This window comes from Tripterygium wilfordii, chromosome 7, assembly GCF_013401445.1.
Source record: "Tripterygium wilfordii isolate XIE 37 chromosome 7, ASM1340144v1, whole genome shotgun sequence".
Lineage (NCBI taxonomy): Eukaryota > Viridiplantae > Streptophyta > Magnoliopsida > Celastrales > Celastraceae > Tripterygium > Tripterygium wilfordii.
Window position 1 is genome coordinate 4,229,585 of NC_052238.1, and position 12,956 is coordinate 4,242,540.

General features: G+C 37.8%; 1 protein-coding gene, 2 long non-coding RNA genes and 1 pseudogene across 3 annotated transcripts; 1 reads left to right on the forward strand and 3 right to left on the reverse strand.

Moving 5' to 3' along the window:
• Position 1: 1 nt before the first annotated feature.
• LOC120002309 (SAL1 phosphatase-like) lies at positions 2-3,287 on the reverse strand. Its single transcript, XM_038851020.1, has 8 exons — positions 3,078-3,287; positions 2,341-2,416; positions 2,054-2,127; positions 1,758-1,963; positions 962-1,184; positions 746-844; positions 491-644; positions 2-377 (listed from the first exon to the last, which is right to left on the reverse strand). Exons 1-8 carry the CDS (start codon positions 3,270-3,272, stop codon positions 214-216), a joined length of 1,191 nt encoding a protein of 396 aa, XP_038706948.1. The 5' UTR covers positions 3,273-3,287; the 3' UTR covers positions 2-213.
• Positions 3,288-4,836: 1,549 nt separating this feature from the next.
• LOC120002492 lies at positions 4,837-6,197 on the reverse strand (annotated as a pseudogene).
• Positions 6,198-8,947, reverse strand: LOC120001463. Its single transcript, XR_005468869.1, has 3 exons — positions 7,987-8,947; positions 7,785-7,893; positions 6,198-6,234 (listed from the first exon to the last, which is right to left on the reverse strand). It is a non-coding gene; the product is annotated as an uncharacterized LOC120001463 (long non-coding RNA).
• A 77-nt stretch (positions 8,948-9,024) lies between these two features.
• Positions 9,025-9,634, forward strand: LOC120001465. Its single transcript, XR_005468870.1, has 2 exons — positions 9,025-9,191; positions 9,287-9,634. It is a non-coding gene; the product is annotated as an uncharacterized LOC120001465 (long non-coding RNA).
• Positions 9,635-12,956: the final 3,322 nt, after the last annotated feature.

The following is a 12,956-nucleotide window of genomic DNA, read 5'->3' on the forward strand; positions in this document are numbered from 1 at the left end:
CCAAAAAGAAATTACAATTGCTGTAAAAACCCCTCAATACTCATAGTATTGTCAGAATTCCATTATTAAAGACTTGGAGAAGCACTTGGCTTGAGCAAATTTGGAGAATTTTACAGGAACTTCACACCAAATAAGTTGAAAAAACAGTTAAATGATTCAAGTCCATATCCTACTAAAACAAAGGGATTGGATGGTATAGCCCTTTGTGAATGATCACAAAGACGATGACTTTTCCTCAATTGATTCTCTGACTGCCTTCAATAGACATGGCATCAACTTCTGATTGGTAACAATGATGCCAGTGTCAAGGTCAAGGTATTTCCCTCTGGAAAAATCCAATGGATTCCCAGCAGCATCAGTGACCACACCTCCAGCTTCTGTAAAGTAGGATCCAAAAACAATGTCAAAACACACGATCGTTTCATATATATCGGCATCTATATGCTGAAACCTGAGTTGAAAGAGAAAAAATTATGAGCATCGTTCGTACCAGTCACAACAATGCTTCCGGCTGCATGATCCCATATTTTCTCACGATATCCTTTATGAGGGAAACGGAGATATATGGCTCCATCCCCTTTAGACAGAGCTCCATACTTTGCCTGGCTGTCGATTCTAACTGGTGGTGCTTTCACGCCAAGTTTCTGTTGGAATATCAATTGTGTGTATCAGAATATTCAAAAGTAAAGCTAAAAAACCAACGATTGGAGGGAAGGGTCAAAAGAGAGTGTAGCGAAAAATATACTTTAGCAATGGAACTAGACAAATCATGCAAGGAGTGTGCAGCTTCATATGATTCAAAGAATGATGCTTCGACGGGATTCTCAATAGCAGAAACCTGCACCTGAAGGCATGAAAAGGACATTCACACCAATGCACCTTTCTAGTAAACAACTTTCCCAATGCAATGTATAAGTATCTAAAGAAAGCATCAGCAAGAACCCCATGAGAAAGCACCAACCTTCACTGGTGAAGAACTGTTTGAAGAACTATCCAATGACTGCATGTAAGTGCCTGCTCCAACTTTAGCAAAGAAAAGGCAACCAATTTCACTGTTTGAAGAATGTTGACCACCGCTAGCAATGGATGCTAATGGGAGATTTGGACAAGCCAGGACACCCAACACTACCTTCCCTTCATCAAGCAATGCTAATGCAATTGCATATTGATCTCCTCGGACAAACCTATCAATCAATCTCACAAGCATAAGCCACTTTAAAGAGGTAGACTCACAAGCACATAAAATCAATGTAATGAAAGTATATATAGTTGGAAGCAATAAATTTGATATTCAACAATCAGTAAAACTGAGATTATTTTTCTGAACGGTGCAAAATTAAAATTCAAAAAAGACATTTTCCTTTATTAGGGGCACAGCGGTTTCCCTACATCTGAAGTAGACTTACTCTATTTCAAGCATGCAATCCAACATGGAAGCAAGGTCTTATTTCATCTATATGCACCTATAACTTGTGTATAGGAAACTTTCCTTTTCGTTGCACACGGGATTATAAGGATTAACATTGATTTGTATTGCTTCCAAGAATGGACATTATAGAAACTAAACTATTAAGCCTTGTAACATTGGATTGAAAAAGAGCAAGAGAGACAGAAATTATCTCATATAACGATAAAAGATGTGAGAGAGAATAAAAAGAACCATCCAACTCAAGGCTCTTGAACAAACAGATGGCTTCCAGCTCATGATTTAAACGAGAGCATAAGAATTAGCTCAGAATGTCAATTTTACACCTTACCCCTTAGTGCCATCAATAGGATCCAAGACCCAATGTTGCCCCTGAGGACCACCTTCAGATTTACCGCTATCAATGGCCCTGAGCACGTCTTCTCTGGATAGAGTGGAAACATTATAGGATCCATCATTAGCCAGAGTGTTGTTCACAAGTTCTGTTATACGCCCTACAATTTCCTGGGAATCATCCTTGCGAAGATCCTCAGAATCCTGAAGACGGCGAAGAAGCAAAAAATTAGAAATCCTCATCTAAATCAAACGGGAAAAATAAAGAAATAACAGAATCTGCATAACATTAACCTCTTCAGCCACTAATGAGAATGGTTCAGAAGAGAGTTCCTTCTCCAGCACAAAACTAACCAGCGCTTGGGAACCTGGGAATCACGATAATGCATCAGATAAAACAACAGTAATTGCAATTTCTCAATTCTAAAGAAAGATGGATTGAAGTTCCCCTAATCAATCTAAATAGCCTCCATTTAAATAAATTTATAAAAGCTTTCCATGTCATACAACACATGTGAATGATCAAATAAACCACACAAAGAAATAAGTAGATTGCAGAATGTCAAAAGCAAGAAACAAACCATAATCGGCAATGGTGACTGGACTTTTATCAGATTTTGACTGAACATCTGATTGCAACAATGCTTTTTGCACCTTCTGAAAGGATTGGAAAAAGAAAAAGAAATACATGAAATCATTGCTTAATACGATGTTCCTGTACACATACATAACAGATTCTGGAAACTCCTATTGTAGTGAAAGATGACCAATTTTTTGACATGATAGTCGATTGTATAGAAAGAAATAGAAACACAAATGTGCAACAACTGAGCTATTCTGACCAGAGAAGTTATGATGGATATGACAAAATTAAACGCTAATGGGGATGAACCTAATACTTAATTTTGAATACTGTCACCAATAATCACCATCTACTGATTAGAGAATAAGAAGCTGCAATCAAGAATTCACCAAAAGAAGACAAAAATTCACTGCAGATAAAGTAAACCAAAGCAGAAGCAACCATAAATACATGGGCAAAGCAAGTCCTTTCGATGACATTGTAAACCAACACAACATGGTTTTTGATCATAAAACAATTTTTTAGTTCTGGGTTTCGCACATATAGCATTTTACAACCTAAATTTTACCAAAGCAAGAAAACATTGGCAATATAGAAGAAAATAAATGAAAAAGAACATGAAATAAACAGTCTGTCTTTCAATATTCAACATCACATCAATCTGAGTTCAGATAAGTAAATGTATGAATTAACAGATAGAGAGAGAGAGAGAGAGAGAGAGAGAGAGAGGAGTACCTGGCAGAGGCGGGCTGCGAGAGAGGCTGCTTTCTTGGCAGCGGCGAGTTCCTTATCGTAAGAAGCCATGGAAGATAATGATGAGACTACTCTCACTGCTGCTGATACTCGCAAGCAAGAGGCTTTGGTGGAGAAGAGAGAGACAACAAATGGGGAATTTGAGTTTGCGATTCTCAATCCGCCATTTATTGCCATTTCTGAATTTGTTTTTGACTCCCGGTCTTCGTTTCTCTGTAATAGCGAGTTTACAAATCACTCCTTGCTTGCATTGCTCTTTTTTTTTTCCCCTCTTAAGTCTTACCTAGGTGTCAAAACTCGGTTCGATTCGGATGATCAAATTTATTTCACCCGAATTAAACCAAGTTTCAACATCAATCATATGTCCAAAATTTAAGTCCAAACACAAAAATTTTATTTGATTTAAAACTATGTTCAGGTCCAAACACATAAATATTGTCCAATTTACTTGTTCGGACCCTAACCCGAATTATAATATTGTCTGATTTATTTGCTTGGATTTAAATCAATCAGGGTTTGATCAATTAAGCGCGTACGAATACAAAATACAAATAAAGTACACAGTATAAATAAATACAATATTTTTTGTTTTATATAAATAAAAATATTTTTACTCTTGAATTGGTTGTATTTAGTTGCCATCATTGAATAATGAGTCTAAGGTAAAAATAATAATAATAATGAATCTTACGTGTGTTTTCTTTTCCTACTATTTATTCTTTTTTCTTTACACTTCATTGGTCTCTGGCCGCCTTCATTGAATTTCCTAGATGCTTTCTTTTTCTCCCTTTATTTTGTTCTATAATGTTTTATTACTTTGTTTTCCCCAAAAATTCAAATTCAATGAATGCCCCATCGGAGCTCCTTCATAGCCTCTAATTAATTGGAAATAACTAATCATATATATTTTATAGTAATACATTGTGCAAAAGGTTATGGCAAGCAAACATATATGGAAAGAAAAGCGACTTGGGCTTGGGCTTGGGCTTCAAAGGAGAACTCGATTATATAAAAAAAAAAATCCCACTAGTTTGGGCTTCGAAAGCTCGGGCTCAATTATAAAGCTCGTTTTGTAAAATCACTAAAGTCCGGCCCAGAACTCCCGGACGTAGATGATAATAGTGGCCGCGCCCGTAGATGATGATAGTGGACCCGCGGCCCAATGCTGTCTTCTTTTTCTTCTTGTTGGGCTAAACCTTGGCATCTTGTGTAAGAAAGCAAAAGGCAAGTGCCGTAATCATAGACTCTATTTTTTGTGTACAAGACAATTACTTCTCTTTGACAATTGTGAATCACCAAAGAAAATAACCCCAATATTCAGCTAACCCACACAGTCAGTCGCATCAACTATGTCAAGAACTTGCAATTATTAGACAAAATATGCTATTTATTGTTTGAACAACTTGGGTGTGTGGGCCATACACATTAGCCTTTAATTATTAATACTACCAAGTGAAATGATGCATGTGCACACATGCCTAGAGTGTCTGTTTGATGTTAATCATGGTATCATGTGTGCCTTATAAAGCAAAGAAGCTTATTTACTTTAGTCAGAATGGTGAAGTTGACTGTGTTTGAAAATGCGGGAAGTCCCAAGTTTAACTATTACAATCAATAATTTTGACGTTATTTTTTTGTATGAGCCAAAAACATGGAGTAGTGATATTCGACTACAATGAAGGAGGCCGATATTGGCACAATACAACAGCCACGGGCATGAACAGAACAGAACAACTTGCTGTGGTACAGGTCATATGAATTTGATTTCTTAGAAACAAATTTTATTTATTTTTTTTAATTATGGAGACCAAAGAAGGCAAGCCAGCCACAGGACTCCTTGATACACAACCCATGTTACAGGAAAGGCCAATAAACCCACAGACAAACCATGAAGCTAGAAATGATTTGCATCCTCAGCCCACTTTGATCTAAGAAGCTTCAATAGCATTCTTGCTTTTGTTTTAGTCCTACCACTGCACTGGCTCTGCAGGAGCAATAGCAACTGAGTTAGTACTCCAGCACCCATTGCTACTTCTCTTGCTTTTAATGAGTCATTACATATGATTGTAAGCGATTTCACTGCACTTTCACTGCCTTCATGATCTGATACCTTGAAAACCATTTTTACAATCATTTTAATTCCATCTCTGCTATTGATCAATGCCTCTTTTGCACTTTTTAGTCCTAAAAGCAGCTCAAGTGTTGCCATTGCTCTTGGTGCCAAGCTTCTTCTACGCCTTTCGGCATCTGAAATGTAGGCTATGAGTCCATCTACCACACCCTCTTCAACCAAATTCTGTTTGTTTAGTTCCAAAGAACACAATGCTGATATGGCTTTGATTCCGGAATCAGATTCCTCGCAGTTTTGGTGAAGCAGAAGAATGAGCCCTTGCAATAGCTGCTCTGTTTTGCCAAGGATTGCACAAAGCTCTTTTGTCTCTGAAGATGATGATATTGCCTCTATAAGTTGACACAAACTCTTCTTGATCATGCCACTTCCATGCTCAAACAAAGCTAAAAAGGATTCCAGTCTGGACTTTTCTTTAAGCATATTTAGGGACTCCAATTCACAAAAGGGCAGCATTCTCTTAACACAACAAAGTGCTTGCTCTACAAACTTTATATGTTCCTTAGAGAGCTCAGATTCTACTTTTGCAAAAAGTAATTCCAGCAGTGAATCTGAGAAGCCAAAATGGAGCAAAGAAGGAACCTGTGATGGTGATTCTTCAGTTAATACCTGAATGATTTCAAGTGATTGAAGCTTGGTTTCTAGTTTAGCTTCATGAGAATCAAGGTTCTGTTTCAGCGAAGCTAATGAATCAATTCTTATCAAATGATCAGAATCAAAATGCAGTTGACCCATGTGAAGCCATTGATCAATCAAATGACGAAGAGTGTGATTAGGAACAACAGTTGGATCACTAGCTTCTGCATTGTAACAGGACATGTGAGATTACCTGCTGAAAGCCATTTTTCTATGCTTGATCTGTCATAGGTTTGGCCTGTACACAGAGTCACTGGATCTTTGAACAAATCCAGAGTAATTGGGCACCTGAACAAGTGGGGTATGCTCATTTCTGCTTCTTTCAGGGAAGATAACCCAGAGATTCAAGAAGATAACATATTTAATGTGAGAATCCTGTAGTGGATACTAAAAGATGTCACATAAAGTTAACAGGAAATCACGAGGACATAGATATAGTATACAAGCAAGCAAAAAAAATGACCATTGATGGAGAAGTTGCAACTGAACTTTCAATAGCGCAGAAAACTTATGAAGGCTTCAGTGTTACACTGACAAACATCACATGAGGGAGAGAGAAGGAGGGAAAGGAAAGCAGTGAAGTGAAATCTTAGTTGGAGGAATCAGAGGAGAGCACCAGAATACAAACACCAGAGAAGGCCAAAAATTGGGGGGCTTATCCAAGTGAAGACTGCAGAGATTGTTACAATAATATAGAATAATTGAGCTTTGGTCCCCCCACAACCTTTCCTATCTTATTTTTTCTGAATCTATTAATGCAGTCAACCTGACCCACCTACAGAGAAGGAATTTTTAATGTCTTTGAAGTTTGAATCTTACCCCACATTCTTTGTAAACAATAATAGTCAAATTGTGTGCTCAAGAAATAAAATAATAGTCGCTCACTTCAAAATATATAAATAAAAAAAAAAAATTGTGGAAAAAAAATCATGATAAATTTGTTTCATATGTGTCAAAGGTTCAAAATAAGGAAGAAGGAAAAATCTAAATTGTCTGAGAACTGTACATTTTCTTTTCCCAACTTGTGAGGGTTAAGCAAGATCAGTCAAAGGTTTGTAGGTTAATGGGTGTCATTTGATAAATTTGGTACTCTTGGCAGACAGAGCATGGCATCTTTGACCTCTTTGGCTAAGCAAAGATTTGATGCCAATTTGCTTAAAGAACACAAAATCACGTAAAACATATGGTGTAAAAAGTGCATAGTGAATTAGTGATCATTCCTTTTAAGTAAACATCAAAGCGCCAAACAAGCACCAAGGAATCAATGTCTATTGAGGGAATTGAAGAAAGTGACAAAAAGAACATCTCAATATTCATCACAATAAAAATGAACTTTTCTTTCAATAGCAGCTTTTACAGTTTTACGGCACAGCATAATTTCATTCTAATATATGAACTTAATCAAAAACATAATCTTGAAAATCCTTGCTTCAATGCTATATTTATAGCCGGCGGTCTATTAGAATTTAGAATAGTTGAAAGCCCTAACATCTCACCTGATTTTCAGCTAAATATTTTTAAAAATTAACTCAGGTTCAGGTCGACCCTCTAGGTCTTCAATACAATTTGGCACCATCATTTCAATTTTCCAAGAGTTTTTTATAAAACAATGTAATGCTGGGATGACCAAAAAATTAATAGTAACAGTGAATGTGCAATTCAAATTTCTAGAAATGACACCCTAATCTCTGGCAAATTTTGCAATGACTTTTCTAACTAACTTTTCTCACTAATACAACCATTAAAGGTTAATGGAATAGTAAGTCTTTTTGCAGTGATAAAATTGCTTCATTGCAAACTACCAGGCATGGGTTCAAAGTTCAAACTCTAATGCAAGTTGAAAATCGATGCAATCTGGGTAAACATGTTCATGCATCAGAGCTAATCTTAAGAGAATTCTTAAAACAAGAATAGAATCTATTTACATGTGGTGGCTCCTGTCCATGTGATTCTCCAACTCTGACCAAACTCCTTTGATAGTCAATGCATAACAGCTGTCAGACTCAAGTCTTCTCCTGCCATCTGATTGTGATCCTATATGATATACACATAATCAGATACACAATTAGGAAATGTTATCAGTTCGGATCATGACCTTCTAAAGGTGGCTTCTGTAACTTTTCAAACCTGATGAAAATGCAGTAGTGTATATCCAAGTGCCATATGTAAAAGACAACCATATTTTTCTTGTTTTAATGAGCTAATGGAATGCACAAGACTCCCACCCCACTATGGGGTCCAGAAATAATGGTACACCAGCATAGTTTTATCCCCACATGGTGGAAAACTATAACTGAGATGCCCAGAACAATTTCATCACTTTATCCCCTCCCATTTCAGACACCGTATGGAAGGTTCTGCACACTGCAGGATCTTGAAGGATCAGATGTACGCAGTCTTACTGCTTCTTGAATTAAAAATTGTGCAAATTCTATATGCCATGTAGTGAATAGCTAAGATGGGCAAAGGGAAGATGAAAGGTGATGCACATTTGCGAGTGGAGAGAGAGAGAGAAGCAACAAAAAGACAAAACCAAGTCCACCAAAAACGAGGATTAATTTGAAGAATATTTGGCCTTGAACATTATCTTGTCTGCCATTTGAACAATTCAACTTCCACTACCAAGAAGATCTACTAATGATGCTTACTATAATAAGTTGATGGGGCACATGACCTCACAACTTCTAGAAATTCACCTTGACATAATTTTTCTAAGTGGCCAAGAACAGCTCCCTCACGCAATCCATTTATGTTATGTCGTATATATTGTATGTTTATGCTTCATTATACAGTCGCCCACCCCTTGAAAGTCAAATTAAGTAAATATATATGTGCAGACATAATTATTGGACAATGCAATACAGAAGAATCTTCTCTCATACATAATCCATCCTCATCTCTTACCCACCCAAAGTCTCAGTTTGAAGCTGGAACACTTGAAGACAACGACTTTGTAGTACATGATAAAACAATAATAATGATCATCTATTATTAGACTATCTAAATGTAATAAACTACGTGCAGAGATTTTGTGCCTAATAAACCTTGCTTTACGACTATAAGAAGTTAATGATTTCTCAAAAGGAGAAAAGTGTGAACTGATGACTATTTTTCAATTCTGTGGACATTGATCTATCATGATGAGTGTAATATGTGGGTTGGTAACTAAAATTTTGGGTAAGTGATATCATGATACAGTGGAGGTGGGGGAATTAGGCCTGTAGGTTTGCCATCTTATAAGAAAGACTGGTGGCATTCTAGGGTACATATTAGTGGAGGTAGGATGAGTTAGGCCAAGGCTCAATACCAAATTATAAGGAACACACATTACTGTTGTTATATTCTCTTTCTAGTTTATCTTTTTCTAGTTTCTTATCTTTCCATTCGGTCAGATGAATTACTTATCTTTGTATTTCTACTATTGCAGAACGAGACAATCTAAGGAACATCAGTCTCAATTGACCAAAGGTTAAGTACAGAGTGCAAGCTCTTGCAATGGAGAACCATGCTCCATATGACACTCAAGTTGCAACAAATTTGATCACAACTTGCTCTCGAGAAGTCTTAACTAGAAAAAGTAAACTTCTTACTCAAACTTCTCTCAAGATAGAAGACAAAGATAACACGAGGACATCAACTTTCAGCTCCTGCACTGCCAAAGAGGCGAAAGAAAATTCCCAGAAAATTCTGTTGTCAATTTATCAATCATCAATGGCAGGACATAATGCTTTTGGCACTAAATTTTGCAAACCATAATAAATGACACAAATTTACAGCTCTCAATCTCCCCCAATTACTGGCTTCTCAGATGTACACAGTCTTATGACAAATAAGAGGATGCAAACTGAGAATATTCAGTCTAGTGTAGGGGATTATGCTAAAGAGAAGAGTAGAAAACATTCATGAAGGCGATATTAAAAAGTACAAACATATTTGAATACCTAAAAAGACATGCATAGATGTAATAAGAAAGGATTTGATGATGATAATCCTCAGCTGGCTGAATTCCATCACATAAACACATTTGAATGTTTTCCTGACTTTCTACATCGTCCCTTCCTAATGCAAAAGTTGTTTCTGATAATTCACATCTAACCCAGGTGACTGATAATTATGATAAATAATAAGGATTACAAGGAAGAAAACAAAAACACAAAAAAATCAAAAACATAAGTGGCTGCGATAACTGTCCAATACCTCGAGTACAGTAAGTAGGGAGATTCAGCAAATTGAAGATATACCTATCAATCATTCACAGCATCACTCTATTGAATATAACAATTTCACTAGAATTCCAACTTATTGGTCATGTGAATAGTACACATTGATCTGTACAAAAACTATGTGCAATATGATAAGCAGTAAGTTGAGAAATTCAGAAAAATTGCAGATATCTCTATCAATCATTCACTACAAGCTATAACGAAATATTACAATTTCACAAAAAGTCATATTTCTTGGTTGTGTAAAAGTATATGGATCTGCAATGTCTTACAACTTCTAAGTAAGTGTGATGAAGTGTTGCAAAGAACTAACCAAACTTGGAGGCCAATGCTTTGTATATTTCACATATGAGAGGTCCGTATGGTGAGGATCAAGCATAGTTGCAATTGTGAACTGGTTCTCTGCCAGTAGTGGGGCATGCTTATCCACATACAAGGCTGCTGCAAGAGCTCAACGTACTTCTGTTGAAAACCCCAACAAACAAATAGCCAATTTATAAGAATACTCAAGAAAAAATTTTCTCCTCGTGTGACGATAAAAAAAACTTTGCAGATACCTGGATATCCCTTCAAAGATATGGAAACATCCTCCATTTCTGCAATTGCCTCTTCTTATTCTCCAACCTCGTATAGGGCTAATGCTTTACCAACTCTTGCATAGTCCGAGAATGCCAAGTCTCTGTAATTTTCCACCCCCCGTAGCCAAAGACAGATGTGATTTCACCCATTGAAATTTCCAGCGGACAATGGCAGGGATGGTGTTGGCGAGCATATACATTATCATGATCCGTCTAACAAACTAAACATAGTTTGATGCAACAGTCATTTCTGCATCATGATAGCATTACAATCTCTTACATTGGCTGCTAGAATGCAACATATTTGGTGCTGCAGAGCTGATGAGCACCCAAGCAAGGCAATGAAGAGGGCTTACAACCGGGCAAGAAGACTCAAGATCAAAGAGGCCCAAGTTGCTAGTTCCAGCAAAGGAAATCAGGCTCAATCCAGCTCTTTACCAAATGCATTAGTGGATCCGGAGTCAGCACAGATGGAGGGAATGAATGCAGGTGAATTAATGGAGCCTATGAATGCGGGTAAAAAGAAGAAAGATCAAGAAAGTTATGGGGCCTATCGTCAATAATGAAGCAGAGCTTAAATTAAGGAGTAATGATAGGCTAGACTTAAGTATTGACGTACCAATTATTATTAGGCATTTATAGCCGTATGTCTTGGCTAGAATAAAGGATATTAATCCTAATAGTTAATTTGCATGTCTATTTATGGAGCCCATATTGTAAGCATCGATTATGATGAAATGAATACAAAAAACGAGAGATATTCTCAACCCTGAGTTTGCTTCTTCTTTGTGAGGTGTTAACTCAATTAGGTTCAAGAATTCATCATTGGTGCTCTCGTTGAGAGGAGTAACAACGGTTGAATTCTTGTTCGTAACATGGCATCACAAAAGGAACGGATGGAGGCTCTAGAAGCTAGTGTACAAGCTATCAACACGGACATCCAAGGAATCAATCAAGCTCTGCAGCAAAGGTTTTCTCAGCTAGAATTATTACTGCAGGGAAAGAAGGCAACCAAAGAGAAAAGACAGAAAGACAAGAAGGAGAAGAATATCCAATTGAGTGATGGAAACTCATCCTCTTCCTATGAAAGTGACTCAAGTTCTAAATCAGATTCAGAGCAAGAGTCATCGCCAGACGAAGGAGAGACGGATCGCATCATCAGACGTAACAAGGAGGTATACAAGCCGAGGATGAATTTTCCTACATTCAATGGAGAGGACCCAGTCGCCTGGCTGAGTCGAGCGACGCAATTCTTCGCTTTCCAGAATATTAAGCGATCAGAGAGAGTAGACTATGCAGCATTTTTCTTGGAGGGTGAAGCAAATCTATGGTGGCAATGGTTGGTTCGCACTTACCGCAAAAGGAGAAAATCAATTGGGTGGAAGGAGTTCGAGAAAGAATTGACATCAAGGTTCGGCTCTACTGGATATACCGACCATGATGAAGCTCTCTCTCGAGTCAAACAAACCGGAGAACTAAGGGATTACCTCAAGGAGTTTGAAAGGAAATCCATGATGGTGCATGGTTGGCCGGAGAAGGCCCTCGTAGGAACATTCGTAGGCGGATTGAAACCCGAACTTGCACGTGGAGTGAAGATCAATAGGCCAAAGAGTGTGCGAAAGGCCATTGAATATGCTCGTTTGGAAAATGAACATCTTATGGAATGCAGGAAGGGATGGAAGGGAGACTTGCGCAAACCAACTAGCTCGGTTTCAGAATGGAAACCCAGTACACCTCAATCTCAGCCATCTACCAAGTCAATACCACCAGGAGCCAAGCGACTAAGTTGGGACGAGATGCAAAAGAAAAGAGAGAAAGGTCTTTGCTTCAATTGTGACGAAAGATTTGTTCCTGGACACCGATGTAAGGTTGCACAGGCTTTCTTGATTGAACCCATGATGGAAAGAGAGGAATCCGTTGACGACGAGACGGAGGTTGAGGCACCAAAGGAGGAAGGACCCGAAGATCCACAAATCTCAGTTCATGCTCTTGCAGGAGTGAAAGGTCCCCGAACCATGAGATTAAAAGCTCAGATATGTGATAAATCAGTGACAGTCCTAGTCGATAATGGCTCTTCTCACAACTTTATCAATTGCAAGATGGCAAAATTATTGAAGTTGGAAGTCCAACCCATAGACCCATTCGAGGTACGTGTGGCCAACGGAGAAAGTCTACAGTGCAAAGAAATTTGTAAAAAGGCGGGGCTACGTATACAAGACATCCATATGAAGGTGGATCTTTTTCTACTACCTTTGGTAGGACTTGATGTGGTCCTCGGGGTGCAGTGGTTAGAAGA